The sequence below is a fragment of the Aythya marila genome (genome assembly GCF_965140915.1).
Source record: "Aythya marila genome assembly, chromosome: 25".
Taxonomy (NCBI): domain Eukaryota; kingdom Metazoa; phylum Chordata; class Aves; order Anseriformes; family Anatidae; genus Aythya; species Aythya marila.
This window is the reverse complement of record NC_139066.1, coordinates 3,433,635-3,452,524: the sequence shown is the minus strand read 5'-3', so window position 1 is coordinate 3,452,524 and position 18,890 is coordinate 3,433,635. Positions and strand designations below refer to the sequence as shown.

Genomic DNA, 18,890 nt, shown 5'->3' with positions numbered 1-18,890 from the left:
TTATTTGCATCAAGCTTTTAAAGGCACAAAACTTAGCCTTCCATACACAGTATGGATACTTCAGGGATTTTAAGTCCAGTAGAACAGAAGTGTTTGTTTTTTTTTTTTATAACAGACAAGGGTATGAAACAGTATTAGGTTACCTGTAGGCATGATTGGCATACGTGTAAAACATGTAGATGGGTTAGATACCAGGGAATGGAATACATGAGCATTACTTCTTACCTGTGGTTTTGAGTGCTGCAAGCTTAATATGATGTCAAGTCTGTCACGTCAGCGTGGTGTTTCTTCAGGAGTTGAGTGCATGGTGAGTTAGCAGCTTCAGCTAGTTTTTCCTTGAATATTTTAACTGTACAAATTTGCCTCATAAACATTTCTCCTAGTCTTAGCAGCTGCTGCCTAATTCACTCCAGCAAGAAGCTAGATTCAGTGAAGTATCTGCTATTGCCAATTTCCCCAAGAAAGTAAAACTGCTTCAGAGGCTGTGTATCCTCTTCCACTGATAAGTGGTCACTTCAGGTTTTTGAGTATAACGGGGAAGGAAGTGAGCGTCCTTGTGCAAACACTTGGCTAACTGAGAGCTCTGCATTTTATAAATGCTTCCTGTCTCGCAGGTGTTATATTGTTGCTGTAACAGACTTTTTACAGATTTGTGGGGAAACAATGTCTTGCATTTTTCTTGTTCAATAATATGTGCAAATTTTGTTCTGAGGCAATAAGGGCGAGCTGCTGTTGAAACAGCAATTGCTTAAAATTCTTGTTCCAGCATGGGGTACTTCAAGCTGATTTAAATGCAGAAGTCTGTAACCTGATACATGCAAATACATTAATTTTATAATGGTTGGTAAAATTAATTTAAAACCAAAACTAATGTAGATCATGTGAAATTTTAGCACTATTTAGCTTTAAAGATTAACGTGGTCTTGTTTCACGAAGTTCTTGGAAAGGAAATAGTAGTTTGTGCTCTTTTTTTGAATAAGTCGACAGTGTTCCTGAAGTCCTATGGCAGCTAATTTTGTAATATGAACATTCAAATGAACTACCTAATGAAGAGTAAAATATGATTGAAACACTCCACCTGCCTAGTTTACTGGACTCTGTGTTCCTTTCAGCTACTCCCCTTGCCTACTGTAACATTCCTCTCAGCACCTCAACACCTTATTTGTCCCACTTCGGGTATAAAAGTGTATTTTTTTGTGAGGGAGGCGGATGCTGTACCCAGAGGAGGGCCGTTTTGGGGCACCCTGACAGGAGCCAATATGGCGCCCGCCTCCCTCCCCCTCAGGTGCGCGGGGGCCGCGAGCCGCCATTAGGCGCGGCGGTAGCGGCGCGCTGACGTCACGCGCAGCGCCGTGCTGGCGTCACACGCGGCGTCTCCAGCCGGTGCGCGGTGGCCGCGGCGCTGAGGTGAGGCCGGGCCGGGGCCGGGGCTGAGGGGACCGAGGGGGGGGGGGGGGGGCGCGGAGGGGCCGGGAGGGACCGGGGCCGGGGCTGAGCCGCTCTCGTCCCCCAGGTTGCCTTCCGCAGCGTGTGGCGACGCACCCGCGGCCTCCATGTCTTTCCTTGTAAGTAAACCCGAGCGCCTGAGGGTGAGTGTTACCCCCCGCCGGGAGCGCCACGGCCCCTTCGGGAACCGCGCTTGGGCGCTGCCTGCTTGTAGTCCTTGCACACCTTGCACACTTGCTCCTTTGTACGCTTGCTGCTTGTACCTTTGCTCCTTGCACGCTTGCTGCTTGCACACTCGCTCCCCGCACGCGTGCACCCCCTCCGCGTGCAGCACCCGGCATTTACAGTAAATATTATATTTAAGGGAAAGCCGAGTCTCTCCGGCCTCTCCTCACGAAGCGCCTGCCCTCATTGCACCGCGTACAGCTCTGCTTTTCCTGAACCTGGCTGAGTTTGGGAAGTTAAACATCAGTGTTGCTTAATTCTGCATTTTTGAGTGTCAAAGTATTTGGTTTTACACAACAGAAGCACTTCTAGTGACTCAAACCGACAGGGTTGTGCTGCACTGTGTGTTTTGAGTCCCTGACACCAAAGACAGGCGCTTTCCAAGACTGGCCTCGCTCACACCAAGCGACGTAACCCCTTTCCTCACTGCTTTCACTGAGCTGACAGGCTCTAACGTGCTGCTGTTCCTGACTGTTTAATTTAATGCTAACTTAATCAACACTCTGCAAGCCTAAAACTGCATATTTTATTCCCTATTATATATGCAGGCCTGTTTTTTTCAAATCACAAAGCCAATTGGAATGGTAGAAACTTTTGTCTGCACAAGCTAATGCTTAATGCTTGCTCTGAATTTTAAGCATGAATTCTGGAAGGGAACTACAGCTTTACAATACTTGGGTTTTAATTTTACTTGTAGTTAATGGATATATTGCCAAAATAATTCTCAGAGCTCTAAGACATCATCTTGTTATAAAAAGCTGAATCTTTTTCACACCTGTTACACCCAAAGGAACTTTTATTTGCCTGTATAAGGGTGCATAGCATGCTTACTATTTTTATGTGCACATATGAAGATTTTTGTCTTAATAATCAAAAATGAACTTTACTGTGAGTGCATGCTATCCAGGAGGGGCGGCAGCACCGAGGTGCTTGCTCGGTGCATGCACAGGTAACGTTCTCATCCAGAGTAAGGATGTAGCTCTGATGTCACAGCTTTTAGATCACAGTAAAATCGTAGAAGTGTTAGCATTGTGGTTTAGTTTTTGATTTGGGGGGTGAGGAGGGAAGAGGGAGTAGATTGTCTCTGAAGGAAATAACTAATTTCTTTTTCTTTTTTTTTTTTTTCTTTTAGCGGTGGGTGTCGGAAAAGTTCATTGTTGAGGGCTTAAGAGAGTTTGAACTGTTTGGAGGTAAGTTTTCCTCTCGTTGGATGACATTGGGAAGGTTAATTATAATTCACGAGTGAAAATGGGTTTTGAAACTCTGCTGATAGCTCCCCAGTGTGCCCGTAGGAGAGCTGGTTGGTTTCTGGTCTGCTTTGCGTGGAACAAGCAAAATCTTCCACCACGATGCAGAAATCTTGGTCAGTGACTTAGAAAGCAATCAGAACATAGGAAATCAAGGTCTCGTCTAGATTTTGCTTCTAGAGGGCGTGGAGAAACTTTCACTACTTTAAATAAATAACCCTTAGACAGCTTCTTCTGTATTTAGGCTAAGTATGTATGTCACTTGTCAATGTCAGTTTACATTTATGTGCAATATCTGAGCAGTAGCACTGTTTGAATCTTTTTAATTCCCATTCTTGTACTACGTTTGATTATTTTTAATGTAATTATCTGTAAATTAAATCTTTGTCTACAATATATTTGTATGTATGTGCTATCAGTAAGTATCACGCAGGGTTATTTACTTAGTTTTCCTCAGTAAGTTCCAACTATATTTTTTAATGGGTGTCTGTTGAACACAATTTGGTGAACAATTAATTTCTTTACTCCAGAGCAGCCTCCGGGTGACTCTCGGAGAAAAGTAAGTGGCTTTTGCAGGCTGTGGTGCTGTGGTTCATTGCATGGAGATTATCCTTGTGAAAGTTTGATTTTTCTTTTTACCTTAGTTTTATATTTCATCTCTATATTTAGCTCTACGAGTGTGGAGACAGGTTTCACCCTGGAGTGGAGGTTTTGGTGTGTGGTATTAAAACTGGACGTGACTAGCCAAAACTAAACTTAATCCCTCAGATTTGAGGGTCTCCCTTTTAAGGTGATTTAGGTCCGATTCTTCAGAGATGCTGATCTCTTTGAATTCTTTTGGAATTGAGGGAAGAGGTTCGCCTACGAGACTTCTGAAAACGGCCCCCAAATTTTTATTTTGACCGTTCTAAGCCAGCATTCCCTTCTGGACACGCTGATTCTGGCTTCCTTACTTTTCCCTGCAGAGCAGTCACATCAGAGGCTCCAGCATCAGAACCAAACATCGTGTAATTCGCAGTTTGAGTGACTTTACGTCCTGTTGGCTGCTCTTCCTCTGAGCCAATTCTGAGAGCTCTGCCTCTTAAGAACTAAAGTCACTTACGAATGAGGAGTGTCTGTTCAAAAACATACAGCCAAAATGAGGCAGTTGAGAACTTCACCTTTGCTTTTTGTTCTGCAGGCCCTGATTCCGTGCTGTGTGGTGCATTATGCACGATTTATAGCAGAATATATTGGTCTAAATGGTTTCCTACCTGCCCACACCATACTGAAACGTTTCTGTGTGCAGGTGTTGCTTTAGTTTAAGGCAATTACAAACAGGAATTAAGTGTGATTTGTTTATAAGTGTGTCAGCTTAAGCTGTTATAATTGATTTTGTGTCAGTGTCTGTAATTTGCTGGCACAAACAAAGCTGAAAACATGAGATCTATACAGAACGTTTTGTATAAAGTCAAGTGAATTCACACCTTGTTTAATTGTTGAGCGTCCAGCATATGCCGTGCTGGAAGCAAATGGAGATCAGCATCTGCATCATTTTTGTTCAAATATTCCCTTGGTTTTTTGGACATCACAGTGATATTGGTGACTATTTTTATTTTTACAGATAAATAAAAGCTTACTTTTTCTATCATGGCTATACAAAAAGGCAAATAATTGGGGAAAGGGGCAGGAGGAAAATTTCTGTAGCTCATGCTGAAAGGGAGTGAAGGAGCGAGGAGGTGGTGAGGAAGGCAGCAGAACAAAAACAACTTTCCCTCTTCCTAATTCAGACGGATGTGATTTGGCAGAGGCAGATTCTTGCGAGCATCATATAACTGATTTTCTTATGGCATTTGTAACAGCAGTTACCTTTCAAAGATTAATTTCCTTAAACCTATTTCCAATTAAAATCTGATCAACAAGCCCTACAGCTAGCTCCTAATGAATGTCAGGCCATAAGGCCAGTTGTACGTGACTTCATTTCGCAGCTGCTTTTGCTTTTGACCATACACCAAAAGTTGTCCCGTGTGAAACCACAGAGGAGCTTTTTTGCAGTATTTCATGAGTGACATTTCAGTTTAACTTTTTTTTTTTTTTTTAAACTCTCGTATGATGTTGATAAATTTCTGGTAGAGCTCCTTGTGCATTAACTTAGTTATTGGTCACTGCTAACACGAAGACAGGTGAGTGAAGACCTCTGATGTTCTGGAAAACTTTTAAATAGGGATTTTACAGCCTTTTTCCATTCCTGTTGAAACAGCCTGCACCATTCATAAGATTAAATTTATTTATTTTTTCGCATCTGTTTTGTTGGCTTACGCTGTATTTGGAGTGGAGTTTATTAAAGCAAACCACTTAACGTGCTGCTCCGCGTTTCACCAGCTGTCACTGCTGCACACCGCTGCTTATCAGAGCCTTCTGCTTTCCTTTCCTTGGTGGTGCCTTTCTGCTTCAGAGGTTTCCATCTGCCTGTGTGTCTCTGTGTGAAATTGATGGCAGAAGTAACGAGTGACACAATCCAAGTCAGAATTGACAAGGATCTTTAGCAGAAGTTTGAAAGAGGGAGTGGAAGGTTGCTGCCTGTTTCAGCCAAGCCACAGCACGGTGTAGTGCTAGGACTGGAAGTAAAGGTTTCGAGATCTGAGGGGTGGGTTACCCTGAAAGAGGCGCCAGCTGAGTTGCTGTACTAGAGTTGTTTGAGCTGGAGTTGTGTCCTAGCACTGTTCTCAAAGCAAAGTTTCACCTTTTCCTATAACTGAAAACCAAACCTATTTTTAAGGTAGACAGAGAGAAGTAAAACGTATGCTGGTCAGAGGCAGTCAAAAAGCTGAACTTAGGAAGCCTGAATAGCAACTTACTCCCCAGTACACTTAGAGATGAAAGCTTCTCAGGAGCTGAACCCTCAAACAGAACCAAAGGTAATTAATTTACGGTGAATTCATGTCTGCTCTTGTTGCACTACATTTACCCTTGGCTGAGCGTAGAACAGTGCCTTGTTTTTCAGCTGCCACTGTGTCATTTCCATCTTTCAGCAATGGAAAAGAGAGTATTCGCTGTCACTGCAGGAAAAGGGACAAGCTTCTTCTACTTCATGAATCATGAGGAAAGGTCTGATAAAGGGCACTTGCAGTTGATGAGGAATGAGTTGGCAAAAATGAGCTGGGGTTCCAAATGTCAGGAGTTAATGTGCTAGAAATTTGACATTACTACGTCTGGACTTAAACACCAAATAAATTTGGATCCCCATTAGGATGCGCTCCTTGTGACTTCGGAAACTTAAGTGAGTTGCAAGGTATAAAGGAACTTACAAGAAGTTCCTGCTCGAAAAGATTTTGTGATTGTAAATCGTTTAGCTTTGTGTCAGATGTGTTAGGGTGGTGTCGTTGGTAGGCTTAGGAGCGCTGCTTCCCTGCGTGGTGTGAGTTTTTTTTCTATCCTTTTTCTTTTTTCCCTGTAAGCACAAATGCATTGCAGCTAAATTTTTGCTTTCATTTGGAGCTTTTCTTTTCACGTGTGTCTGACCTTCATACTTTTGCTGAGGTGGGTTCATCACTTTGATGTTTGGCTGAGCAGCTTCAGCTGTGCTGCTCTTCTCACTGATGAGCAGCTGAAAACCAGAAGCCCCAACTTCAGGCAGGAATGCTGACTGCCACGGTGCAGGGAGGTGCTGTGAACAAGCTTTCCTTTGGCCTTTGCTCAGGCAAGAGGGTGACACACAAGTCTGTAAATAATAGGAGGAAGACAGTTACTGTAAAGCAATGCTCAGGCTGTCCTGGGGAATAGTAATTGGCTTTATCCAAGTATTTCTAAGTAAATTTTAGCTTAACCTAAGTGAGAATATTGCCTTTTATGGTTACCTGATTAAAACACAGATGTCTGGATCTTCTGAAATGAGGCATCTCCTGGATTTTGATTGATATTTAACTATTAATTGTTTTAACAGCAGTTAAATTGTCTCTTCTATAGTTTTGTCATATTGAGTGTGTATGATAAGGAACAGATGACTTTTCTACCACGTGTAATCTTTATCTCTTTTGACCTGACTTTATTTTTTCCCTAGACAAATGAGGCGAGCTCCGAGTCGATAGCTTCTTCCCCTAAAAGGGACACCATGAGCAACTTCCTCCCAGACAGCAGCTGCTACGAGTTGCTCACTATCATAGGTAAGATTACTCGTGGGCTGGAGGATCGGAAGTCTGCTCTGCAAAGAGAGTAATTTCTGCAGACTTGTTGGCCTTTTCTTGATTATTTATTTATTTTTTGACAGCGGATGCCCTTCTTCTTTGATTAAAAAATCACTTTAATAAAAACTGAGATGCTTATCCTAAGGTCTTGCAACTCAAAGAGGCATGTGGCACGTTAACAATACTGAGTATAAAGTACAAAGTCAGCAGAAGGACCCTGAAACCCTGTCCTTGGAGGGGCTGTGGCCAAATCATTTTACTTCTGGCTCAATTTTGAACTTGAAAGACTGGATAATACTAACTGGCTGGCTAGGATAATTTCTCTCCATGGGATACATGCTAGGGGAAATGGTATCTGATGGAACAATTACTTTCTTTCACAAGGCCATAAATAGTTTGAGTAAATGAGTATAAAGATTATTTAAGGGTCAGGGACTGGAGGAGTTCTTTAGAAGTGTGTGCTTCAGAAATAATTGCTGAAGCTTTATTGCCTTTTCTTTCAGGCAGAGGCTTTGAAGACTTGATGGTTGTGAACCTGGCCAGGTATAAACCCTCAGGGGAGTATGTCACTGTCAGAAGAGTTAACTTGGAAGCCTGCACCAATGAAATGGTCACGTTCTTGCAGGTAACAGGAATCCACTAATACAATAGTGCAAGTTTAGGAGTGAATAGATGGCAAGAACAGTGCTTATCAATCCTGTATTCATATTTCTGCATTTACTCGAATCAAAATATCTTTTTTTGTTTTTTTAGGGGGAACTTCACGTTTCCAAGCTCTTCAACCACCCTAACATTGTGCCATACAAAGCAACTTTCATAGCTGACAATGAGCTGTGGGTGGTAACATCATTCATGGCCTATGGTAGGTGGAGGGGGAATACCTTGACTGGCCGTCATATCCTGTTAAATCAGGTTTAAGAGGTGTTGCATCTTTGTTGGAACATCCTTGTTTTTCTGACCACTGAAGAGGTGTTTTGTTTCTTTTTAGGTTCTGCAAAAGATTTGATCTGTACCCATTTTATGGATGGGATGAGTGAATTGGCGATTGCATATATCCTCCAAGGAGTACTGAAAGCACTTGACTACATCCACCATATGGGCTATGTACATAGGTAAAATAATAATAATTTTTAAAAAAATGTCACTATGCAATAAACTTACCTCTGTACCCTGAAGACCAGTGTCTGAAGTCACAACAAACCACATTGGCAGGCAGACATAAGGCTCTGTTCAGGTGCTGTGTAGAGTCTCTGAATTGAGACTGACAGCGAGGGGAAATTTGTCCTGTTGCTGCAGAAGGTCCTGAGTCCATAACCTCTAGTCCCACACTTCTCTTTGCCACAGAAAGTTTCTTTTGGGAAAATGCAGAGTGAATCAAGTCCTCTTAGTGCTTGTATACGTAGTTTTGCACAGCATTCAGGATGGCCATCAGGACTCTCAGCCTCCTGGCGTGCTTTTATCCTTTCCACAGGTGCTTGCCAGGGTTGATTTTCTCTTCAGTGCTGCAGTGTTTTTTAATCTCTTCCTAAATCACCATGTCCATCCTTTAGCATGTTTTTCCTTTCCTCTGATATATCCTGTTGTGAAAGTAAATTTCAAACACAGAATGTCCTAGGTTATTAATGGTCACTACATTTATTGTATGTACTGTGAAAGTTGTTCAGCTCAAGTGTTCCTGCCTTAAATCCTCTGTAGTGCACTTCCGCACTAGCAGGGTTCCCAGGGATGCTGTAAGGAACATAAATCATCCGAGAGCAGAAAACCTGACTTCTTTTGTTGTTGTTCAAGGAGTGTGAAAGCCAGCCATATCCTGATTTCCGTAGATGGGAAGGTGTACCTCTCCGGCCTGCGAAGTAATCTGAGTATGATTAACCACGGGCAGCGACTCAAAGTTGTTCATGACTTCCCCAAATACAGCATCAAAGTCCTACCTTGGCTCAGTCCTGAAGTCTTGCAGCAGGTATGTTATAAAAACAAAACAAAACAAAAAAACTATGGCTTGTGCTCAGTGATACATAGCATCTCTGTGTAATTTTCTGAGGTTTTAGGGCCTGTTGTGGGAGAAGAAAAACAGCCACAGTGTTGCTTTTTCTCATTATGAGCATCTTTATACTTTTTAGCTTAAAACTACTACCACCACCACCAAACCATCCTATATGCGGGTTGTGCCATTTCTGCTGTAATCATTTGGGTTTGTTCTTCTGCATGGCGAGTTGTGAGCACTGCCTGTCCACATTGCAAGTCCACAATTTTTATTTTCCTTTTCTTTTAGAATCTCCAGGGTTACGATGCAAAGTCTGACATTTACAGCATAGGGATAACAGCCTGCGAGCTGGCAAATGGACACGTACCATTTAAAGACATGCCTTCCACTCAGGTAAGATTTAAAGGTTCTTCCTTTCTCTGTTTCATCTGAGCATGTGGAATTGCCTTGCAGCATGGGGTTGTGAAAACAGGAGGGTGCTGTGCCTCCCTGAATTCCCTTCTCATTGCTGCTTTTCCTGTAGAACTGCTGTGCTACTATATTAAACCTTTGGTGTCCAAACGCTGAGGATGTTAGAAATCTACTGAGAAATTTTAACTGTCGAGATGGCATGCATGGGATGTTGATGTCCCTTCATTTCCAGATGCTGTTGGAAAAGCTGAATGGAACTGTTCCCTGCCTGCTAGACACCACCACTATTCCTGCTGACGAGCTGACCATGAAAACCTCGCGTTCAAGCGCTAACTATGGGCTGGGCGAGAGCATGGCCGTCAGCAACGTGAGAGCAGCCAACGGCGAGTCAGCCCTGCACCCTTACCTGCGGACCTTCTCCGCCTGCTTCCACAACTTCGTAGGGCAGTGCCTCCAGCGGAACCCGGACTTCAGGTAAAGCCAGGCCAAAGCTGCTCTTTGCAGCCATGCCACGAGCACCGTTCTAGGGGCTGACTGAACCAGGAGAGCCAGCAAAGGTTGTTTGAAGTTTTTTTCCAAAACTATAGCTGGGCGAGGATGTGATCTGCATTGAGAGGAGTATGTAAAGTATGCAGAACAAAAGCAGTGTTAAAAGCAGGTTAAGATATTCTTTAAGAGAGCCTGAAGACTTTCGGAGTTCATAGCTCTGCTTTGCAACCTTCTTTGGGGAGCTGAGAGGTCCTGCCCTGTCTTTCTGGTGCTCATCAGACCACTCTACGAGGTGTGAAGAGCAGGGGTAGCTTTCTGCTGCGTTAGTGGGTTCAGTCTTCAGAAAGTTTGAGTGCCAGAGCTGGTGTGAGGGAGGGGTTGGGATGAGGCTGTGACAGTGAACTGCCCACAGAACTACACTTGAGCATCTTGAAAGGACAAAATATCACTGACTAATTTTTCTTGTGTGCTTGCTTTATTCTAACTCCCTTCTACAGGCCCAGTGCAGGCGCTCTCCTTAATCATCCCTTTTTCAAACAGGTAAGGAACTCATTTAATATGCAGAGAACAGTGGCTTTTTTGCAGTCATTAGCTTGCTGTGTCACTGAAGCTGAGGGTGGGAGTGTTGAGTTGCTTAATCCTTTCAGATCACAGAAAAATTAAGTTAGTTTGGTGCCACTTCGTGATCGTCAGCTTCTCCAGGAAGGAGAATGAGGTGCTTGTTCTCTGGGAGTGAGGTAGCTCTGGAAGCAGCTGCCTGTTCTGTGGGGCTGCAACTTTTCTCGATGCAGGCAGGAGGATAGCACTGTCTGTGTGGGGAGGCACTTCAGCAGCTGACCTCTCTCCTTTTTGTGCAGATCAAGCGCCGTGCTTCTGAAGCACTCCCTGAACTTCTGCGCCCCGTCACCCCAATCACCAATTTTGAAGGAACGCGGCCCCAGGATCCCAGTGGCATTTTTGGGCTGGTGTCAAACCTGGAGCAGCTAGACGTGGATGACTGGGAGTTCTAGAACAAACAGGGACTATACGTGGTTCTGGAGGAGCTTCCTGGACATTGTAATTTATTGGTCCTGTTCATAAAAGGTGATGAATGTTACATGTAGAAGAGTTTACAGGTCCTTGGGAAGGAACTTCAGCTGCCTGTTTACTTGGAAAGTAGCCTGGAAACAAATGGACAGACCTGAGCTGGAAAAGGCTCAACCCCAAGGAGCTGCGGAGTATTCCAGTTGGTGCAGGGCCCCAAGCCCCAGTCCTTGCCGCTGAGAACACCAGAGTGGGTTGAGCGGATCTGTTTAGTTATGGTCTCTATTTCTGTTTCTGAAAATCATTGGCTTCCTTGTATCACAGTCAGAGGCTGCATGTCCCCATCCTCTTTTGTTCTTTCTTTTTAAGGGTGCCTTAGAGTTAAGAAGGGGAAGGAGGCAGCTCTTAGCTTTGGGCGTTTTCTTAGAGCTGGTCAGCTTAGTTACTGCGTTGTCACCAGGTAACTTTTGAGTGGGGGAAAAAAAAAAAAAAAAGTGTGTGCTCTTAGTCACTGTTTTGGGATGACCTGATTCTGTTTTGGGCACATTCAGTGTGTTGAATGTTCCTCTGCAGCACTTTTCCAGTTTGGGAGAGCCCTTGGAGAGACTCCTCACTTGATGCTGAGTACTCTGAACTCCAGGTCAGACAGGGCAGGGCATTCCAGCCTCTCCTCCCGTGGCTGCCTGGGTCAATGACTGCCATGTGTAATTCTGTGCAACGTACCAGCATTTTTACTCCCTACAGCATATCTAGTTCAGCCTTCTGTTAGCTGGGCTGGTTTCACAGCATGAAACATTCACACCAGCTTGTTCTCACTGACTTAACTTGGCATAGAGGGGAAGTAATTTGATTTTCATGCAGAATCCTTATTCACAACTCCTCTTTGAACATCACGTACAGAATTAGCTCAAGCCTTCTCTTACCATTGCTGTTCCACCTTCCCTGACTGAATGCCAGGTTAAAAAAAGGCCTCTGCTTGCTTTTCACATGGCTTCCCTCGCTTCATGGCCGTGGCAGCTCTCCCCATTCCATGGTATTTGTTTTTGGAGGTGTGTTTAAGGCTTTTAGTTTGACCTTTCCAAGGACCGCGAGTGCTGGAGGTCTTTCTACTCTTCACTGAAGCACTGAGAATCCAGTCCTGTAGGGGTGGTTGATGGGAGTAGTGGTGCTGGCAACAGGTCCTTCTTGTGTTTATAAACTGTACTTGAACCCAGATAAAGTTTGTTACTCTAGTTTTTTGCCAAAAGAAATAAAATATTTCTGAAGTTTTTAAGCCTGCTGTTTCTGCAAGGTGATGGAGTAGATCCCAGCAGTGATGACAAGCTCGTGCTGCAACCATACGGTCTTCCCAGCTCCTTAAGAGGCTGGATCTTGTACCTCAGCTCATGAAGTCTGCGTCTTGCCAAAATCTATCCCTCTCACCCAACCTTGCACAGGGAGTGGGTTAGTGATACCTTGCAGCAAGAAAAAAATCAAAGCAAAGTGCCACTGGCAGCATAAAACCTTTGGGGTGGCATTAGTGACATGCTTCCTCACAGAGGTATTGCCCACCCAAGTCCTAAAGCCTGTGTGACTTACCTCTTGAATTCCCCCAGGAACCAGGAGGCAAGCAGAAAAGCCAGGAGGAATGCACTCCTGTGAGCTGTAATAAACCACACCTACCTGCAGAAGTGCAGCTTAATTCCTAATGTGTGAGCATTTCTAGGGTGCTGGATGAACCTAGCACAAGCTAATTCTTCTCATTTCTCTCCCTGCTTTCAGCTTACTACACGATTAAAGGTTATGGACCTAAAGCTCAGGGTAGCGATTGCTCCCTGTAACTTAGGGATATTTTTATGCTTCCACAGCTGGCAGCGGGACACAAGCAGGATCAGTGCAAAGTTAGGCGTGAACCAGCAGTACCTTGTCAAAAAATAGTTGTTAAGAACTAACTGAACGGTCTTCAATCCTTCCCCAAGCCCGCTGCTGCACTCAGCCAGGCTGTCATGCGGTCCTGCTAGCAGCATGGTGGCAGCAGGCAGAACTCAGCCACACCTCAGCTTACCTCTTGTGCCTTCACAGAGCAGTGAGCAAAGCCCCTGGCACCAGTCATGCCAGCATTTTAGTAACAGTGGGTTGGACAAACACGCACAGGCTACAGCTGCTGGTCCCAAGGCAACTGCTGCGATCAGTGTTTGTTTCCCCCATAAAAACTTTATTCTGCTAAATACAAAACAGCGCTTTGCTACTGTGGATCCTCTCCGTGGTCTGAATGCTCTGATTCCTCCTCCTCCTCCTCCGCCTTGTGTTTTTCCAATTTTGCCATGAGCTCTGAAACACAGGAAGAGGCAGGCTGAGACTCCAGGTATGTGGAGTGCCCAGGACCTGTAAACATCCCTCACCCCAGGAACCAGGGGAGCTGCCAGAAGTCACTGGCCTACACAGAGGCTGAGCTAGGAGCTGCCACCCTTCGCTGGGCCCAGGGCATGCGATGCTGCAGTCAGGGCAGCACTGACCTGCCAGCGAGAGCCTCAGCCCAGCCTCTGCTCCCCAGCACCCTCCCCCTGCCCTCACCAGGGTCATCTCCCCAAGCTCCTCATCTGGGCAAGCACAAGATGCTGTTTTTACACCCAGAGCCACCCAGGCCATGCCTCGGTGTCTCCAGGCACTAAAGGAAGTTCTGCCTGCAGCCAAAAGCTGCGAGCCCCAGCTTAGGGCCGGGGCAAACACCACGAACGTGCATCGGGAACTGGTGCCGTGCAGACGCTCCAGCTGAAAGCCCTTCTCCCAGGCTGAAGCCTTTTTCCCCTCACCTTTTGCTGGGTTGAAGACGCCGTTGGTTTGCTTGTCACACACGTAACAGCGCTGGGATTTCCGGTAGTGCTGGAGGGCACAGCTCTCACAGAAGTAGTGCCTACACCTGTAAGGGGAGACAGATGCCACTGCCAGTCCCCAGCCACAGCTGCTGTGTCCAGGAGTTAAAAACAATTAACTACTGAGCCCCGAGGGATGCAGAAGCATGCTACATGCAGAGCTTCCTCTGGAGCACTGGCCCATTCCTCCCTTCTACTCAGGAAACGTGTTTCAGCACTGCTTTACTGACACAGAAGTGACTGCAGAGAGCCATCAGCGAGCTCTTCCAGGGTCACCACGGGTTCAAGCGCTGAATTTAGGTTGTGGTGTTGCCTGTGGGGAAGTGTGGAGGTATCAGGCAGCACTGTGGGCAAGGGCTGGCAGTGTGTGATGTCCCCTCTGCACCCCATCCTTGGCCTCTTGCCTTCCCCAGGCTTCTGTTTCTCTGCTCACACAGTGCGGTGTCAGCATTCAGGAGGAAAGAAACAACGAAACCTCAAGGGAAAGATGATGCAAGCAGGCAGCATCTTTTGGGAATCTAAAAGGTGCTTGGACAACAGAGGCTTGGGATCCCTACCAAGGAGACGCTTCTGATGTAGTTACAAGGCTCCCTGAATACCTGAGGCTTTCCACAGCCACCAGAAGAGCCATAGCAGACAAGAAGCAGGTTCCACCTCCCAGCCTGCAGGCAGTGACTGGATTTGCCTGCAGTGAATGACTACTGGACTGGATCTGCAACAGACGTTTGGCTCCCCCTGCTAAAATAACCACTTACTTGGTGACCACGGGGTTCTTGAAGGAACTTCTGCAGATGAAGCACTTGAAAGGCATGTCCTCCTCGTCGCTGCTCACCTCGTAGTTTTCTTCGTCTGCACAAGAGAAAGGTAACCAGACTGGAGCAAGAGCAGAGGCAGCCAGGCCAGCTGATGCGTGGGACACGAAATATTAAACACGGAGAGAGCTCAGCAGGTGGGATTGAATCCCTGCTGGAAACAATGGGGTTCTGGCATCTGGGTGTCACTGATGTCAGTAACATGTGTGGGATTGAGATATAATTAGTCTAATGAGCCAGCGTGCCTGCTGCTCATCTCACAAGAGCAAATTTTTATAGCAGCAAGTGGGCGACGCAGAAGGGACGTATCCTCCAGCCCCCAACTTTTCAGATTTTTTTTTCCCCAAAGCAGCTGCTATCAAACTCAACAGCTCCTACTGAGCAGGGACTGCACCCATCCCCACAACTGCACAGGGGTTCATGAGCAACACTCAGCTGCAGTTTTGGGCCACAGGTATGGACGCTGAGTGAGAAATAATGATGTAGCATGAAAGCATTCCAGCTTCAGGGCATCCGTGGGGCAGGAAATGGTTGCACCTCCCCAGCTCCACAGGGCTGGGACTCATACAATAGCGTGCTATCCTCTGTACAGACAGAGCAGAAACCCACTGACACCAGGGAGAGTTATCTGAAAGCAGCAGATTAGCTCAGCGCTGTCAGCGATTCCTGGCACTAAGATTATCCCACAGCAGGGAGTTCCACAGCTAGGTGGAACAGTCCTTTCTATCCGGTATTAATTCAAGCCATGGCCTACGCAATTTGAGACAACGCAGTCCCTGAGTCATGTTCACTCCAGAGTGAACCAGGACCATGTGGCCCCACCACAACCAGCCTCAGGAGAGGCAGAGCAGCGGGGCGGTGCCGTACCATTGACTCCGTACCGGCCCTCATCCAGCTCCCGTTCGATCTGCCAGCCGTGTTTGTAGTCCGAGCGGTCATGGAGGAATTTGCAGCTGTCTGAGGAACACAAAGAAAGACGGATTCACATCTTCATCCCACTGCCCAGCTGCCCACAGGACACCTCATTCGGGGGCAGCCTGAGCTGTGCCCAGGACAAAGTGAAACCGGATTGTTTCCCCACCCACCCCCGCTCTTCCTCCCTGTGCAGTGCCAAGCAGGCCTGATCTCTCCTCCTCAGGACTGACAGGCCATGAGCACTGTGCCCCGTATGCCACAGTGACAGATCCAGCACTGACCCACGTGGGAAGTGGGATATGGGTCAGGAAATCCCATCCGTCCCACAGCCTCAAGTGAGGTGAACATTACACGAAACAATTCTGCAACAGCACCACATGCTAGCTCTGCAAACAAGTGCCTGTAAGGTACTTAGTGCACATCTGCATGCCACAAACATGGGACCACCAGCTGGACTAGATCCCTTTGGATCCCCCTGCAGATCTGGTGCAGCACACGTTCAGCTGCAGGCAGGACCCACTCACCTCCGAAGCCGCAGAAGCCCGTTTCTTTGTAATCCTTACAGATGTCAGGCTGGTAGTCCCATCGCACCGTGGCCCGCAAGTGCTCTGGAGCACGGATGGGTCCTTTTCTGAAAGGGTGGGAGAAGGCTCAGGCCAGCTGCGCCGCTGCGGTGGAGAAGGCCCCTGGGGGCCTGGTCAGAACCAGACACCGGACTCATTAGACAGGAACAAGTCGGCAGGATCAGCAAAGTTCAAGCCCCAAACAAGTGCCTTTGGGGACAGCACCTGAACTCCTCTCTGATCCCACTCCTCCAAGGCTCATCCCGACCTACCTGACCATTCCTGAAGAGGCATTTCCCATGGACGTGTCCTTGGGCTTCACATACTTCTGATAGTTGTTAATACCACGGTAGATTTTATCATCTTCCTTTCCTCTCAGTTCCTAGGAAAGGGGAAAAAAAAAAAAAAGTTATTAAGGGTCAGAAGAGCTTCAGGTCCTGGATTAGTTTTTACATCTGTGACAACAGTCTCCCAGCCCAGCCCTGCCTTCCTTAATACCAAGATATCAATAAATCCAGAAAGTTCCTCTATTTATAAGGGCAACACTTTTGTCCTCCTTAAGAGAGGAAAAGACTCCCAACTCTTCTTGGCATGCAGGAGGGGATGAGTAAAACACACGTACTCCTGTAGTATAGCACCTGCTCCTACAGAGCAAGGTTCAACTGACCTCCTGGATCTTCTGGCTGCGCTCAAAGATGGCCTGGGCATCTTTCTCCTTCTCTGTGTCCAGCTCATACACTGCTGTAGCCCCCATGTCTTCTGGGCCGACAGGTTTCTGAAAAGCAAGAACAATTTGTGACCACGGCGAAGTGAAAACCCGCATAAGACAAAGCTCCTTGGCTACCTGGAGGGTGGGTCACAGAGCTAGTACTGAGCACGGCCTGCTTCACCTTCCAGCTGTTTGCATCTTCCTCTACCACTTGCCTGAGTGAATCCCCCCCAGGCTGGATGCAGTGCTTGCAGAGGCCAGGATGCTAATTACTGATCACTCCCAAGTTTTAGCCTGCACAGTCAGGACACGCTTGTCCTCTCTTTACCACTCAAGCTCAGCCTTGGCTTAGCTGGAAATTGAGCTCAGGTCTCCTGTGTTCAACACTCCAATCATGAGACCATCCTGCCTACACGCAGGATGTTACATCCAAACTTTTAACCCAGCTGTGGGTGGCTTGCACCCAGTTTTAATACAGAGATCTGGTTTAGATTCCTCTTGAATGCACCAAACAGACACCTATTCCAGCTCTCCAGGAACAGCTGCGTAGAAACTGAAGAATAATTATAACCAGCCTGAACTGAAAACAAATCCAACTTATATGCCAAAAGCTTCTGGAGCCCGAAGGCTGTCACCTCCTCCTTTCCCATTTTCCTGCAGCAAGTAGGGCTAACAATATGCAGCCCCCCCCTCTGCAGCAGCCAAAGTGTTGAATAATTACAGCACGAGTTTTCATATTGGTCTCTAATGTGATAAGGAGACCCAAGTCTGATCCTGCATCTGTGACTGGGGACAGTTGGACATTATTCCCATTTTATACAGAAGAAATGGAGGCACGGAGACTGAGGAAATAAGACTGAAAAGGAATAAAAAGAATCAATACACCAAACATTGGTACTTGCTTTTAATACTACTTATATCCTGGCCGGACTTTTACTAATGAGCACAATTTCTCTGCATAAAGAGGAGAGAGAGAGAAAAATCCAGTGGAAAGAGCTCCAAACCTTCACAACTGACTTCTTTCCACTCCAGCTGTTAAGAGGACCCTCAGGTGCCTCCTGTCAATCCCAAACTGACCTCTCTCCATAGCTTTTACCCCATCACTAGTCACAAGAATAAAGATGGATGCACTTCCTAAGTTACTTGAATTCCTTGGCGAGGAAGCTGTTCTAAAGCTGTAAACATGAACCTAACAATTAGGTAAACCTGATTCAAGTGCTCCATCTCCTGAAAACTTTGTGTGACATGGGGCAAGTTTAACTCACACCTCTAAGAGAGGACAACCAACCTTAGATAGCCTGCCAGTAACGCAGGGGGCAGCAGGAGAATAAACCTAGCACGAGGTGTATGAAGAGAGAAGGGACAGAGCAATGCATCTATTGCTAAAAAGCAGGAATAACTGATCCCACATCCGCAGAGCCTCTCTGGACCATCGCCGCGCTCCGTCCTTACCGCCGACCTGGTGGATTTGTAGGTGACGCCGATCTCCTTGGAGGGATCCTCGTCCTCGCTGCTGCTGGCTGCATACGCTGGCCTCTCCTTCACGCACCGCCTGGTCTGGGGGGCGAGGAGACACCGGGGTGAGGGCGGGCAGGACCCAGGGACCCTCAGGGACCCCCGGGGACCCCCCCTGCCCAGAGCAATGCCCCCCCAGCCCCCCTTACCTTCTGTATCATGGGGTTGGGGACCTCCCGCCGCCTCTCCTTGCGCACCACGGTGCTGCCCTCCTCGCCGCTGCTCTCTGGGGAAGGAACCCGGGGGCTGAGGGGGGAGCCAAGGACCGAGCCCCCCTCACCCGCCCTCAGGACGCAACCGCAGGGCGGGCACCGCGCCCCCCTCCCCTCACCCCCCTGAGCTCCCCCCGTGCATTGAGAGCCCGGAGCCGCCCCCCCCGGTGCCCTCACCCCCCTCCTGGTCGCTGCTGGGCCGCTTGCGCCGCCCCCGGCCCGCCGCCGGGCCCCGCTTCTTGAAGACGAAGCCGCAAACCGGGGCCGCGTCCGCCATCTTGCGGCCTCACGGGGAGGGGGGGGTGCGCGCCATGGCGCCCCCTG

At 47.2% G+C, this 18,890-nt stretch overlaps 2 protein-coding genes across 6 annotated transcripts; one reads left to right on the top strand and one right to left on the bottom strand.

The window, feature by feature from the left end:
• Positions 1 to 1,359: 1,359 nt before the first annotated feature.
• Positions 1,360 to 10,991, top strand: STRADA (STE20 related adaptor alpha). 5 transcript variants are annotated; one of them, XM_082779326.1, is made up of 13 exons: positions 1,360 to 1,407; positions 1,514 to 1,565; positions 2,804 to 2,861; positions 3,449 to 3,477; positions 6,958 to 7,060; positions 7,585 to 7,706; positions 7,835 to 7,943; positions 8,070 to 8,193; positions 8,870 to 9,041; positions 9,354 to 9,458; positions 9,709 to 9,950; positions 10,463 to 10,505; positions 10,823 to 10,991. In XM_082779326.1, the coding sequence occupies exons 2-13, from the start codon at positions 1,554 to 1,556 to the stop codon at positions 10,973 to 10,975; spliced, it is 1,272 nt and encodes a 423-aa protein (XP_082635452.1). In that variant the 5' UTR covers positions 1,360 to 1,407; positions 1,514 to 1,553; the 3' UTR covers positions 10,976 to 10,991. The 5 variants fall into 5 exon arrangements, with proteins under 5 accessions (XP_082635452.1, XP_082635453.1, XP_082635451.1 ...); XM_082779325.1 differs by having other exon boundaries at positions 1,383 to 1,407; positions 1,514 to 1,589; XM_082779327.1 differs by lacking the exon at positions 10,463 to 10,505 and having other exon boundaries at positions 1,379 to 1,407; positions 1,514 to 1,589.
• Positions 10,992 to 11,135: 144 nt separating this feature from the next.
• On the bottom strand, positions 11,136 to 18,875 carry LOC309887540 (E3 ubiquitin-protein ligase RNF113A-like). Its single transcript, XM_082779330.1, has 10 exons — positions 18,744 to 18,875; positions 18,504 to 18,580; positions 18,292 to 18,396; positions 16,798 to 16,905; positions 16,403 to 16,512; positions 16,092 to 16,198; positions 15,520 to 15,609; positions 14,596 to 14,689; positions 13,781 to 13,887; positions 11,136 to 13,298 (listed from the first exon to the last, which is right to left on the bottom strand). Exons 1-10 carry the CDS (start codon positions 18,841 to 18,843, stop codon positions 13,213 to 13,215), a joined length of 984 nt encoding a protein of 327 aa, XP_082635456.1. The 5' UTR covers positions 18,844 to 18,875; the 3' UTR covers positions 11,136 to 13,212.
• Between the last annotated feature and the right edge of the window lie 15 nt (positions 18,876 to 18,890).

Bases quoted from the DNA above. Each gene is read 5' to 3' on its own strand.
- STRADA (XM_082779325.1), top strand. From the start codon at position 1,554: ATGTCTTTCCTTGTAAGTAAACCCGAGCGCCTGAGG. The intron at 9,042-9,353 runs GTATGTTATAAA...CTTTTCTTTTAG, and splicing joins GTCCTGAAGTCTTGCAGCAG to AATCTCCAGGGTTACGATGC. The intron at 9,951-10,462 runs GTAAAGCCAGGC...TCCCTTCTACAG, and splicing joins CAGCGGAACCCGGACTTCAG to GCCCAGTGCAGGCGCTCTCC.
- LOC309887540 (XM_082779330.1), bottom strand. From the start codon at position 18,843: ATGGCGGACGCGGCCCCGGTTTGCGGCTTCGTCTTCAAGAAGCGGGGC. The intron at 16,513-16,797 runs GTCAGTTGAACC...CCCCTTTCCTAG, and splicing joins GCAGCCAGAAGATCCAGGAG to GAACTGAGAGGAAAGGAAGA. The intron at 13,888-14,595 runs GTAAGTGGTTAT...CTCCCCTTACAG, and splicing joins AAGAACCCCGTGGTCACCAA to GTGTAGGCACTACTTCTGTG.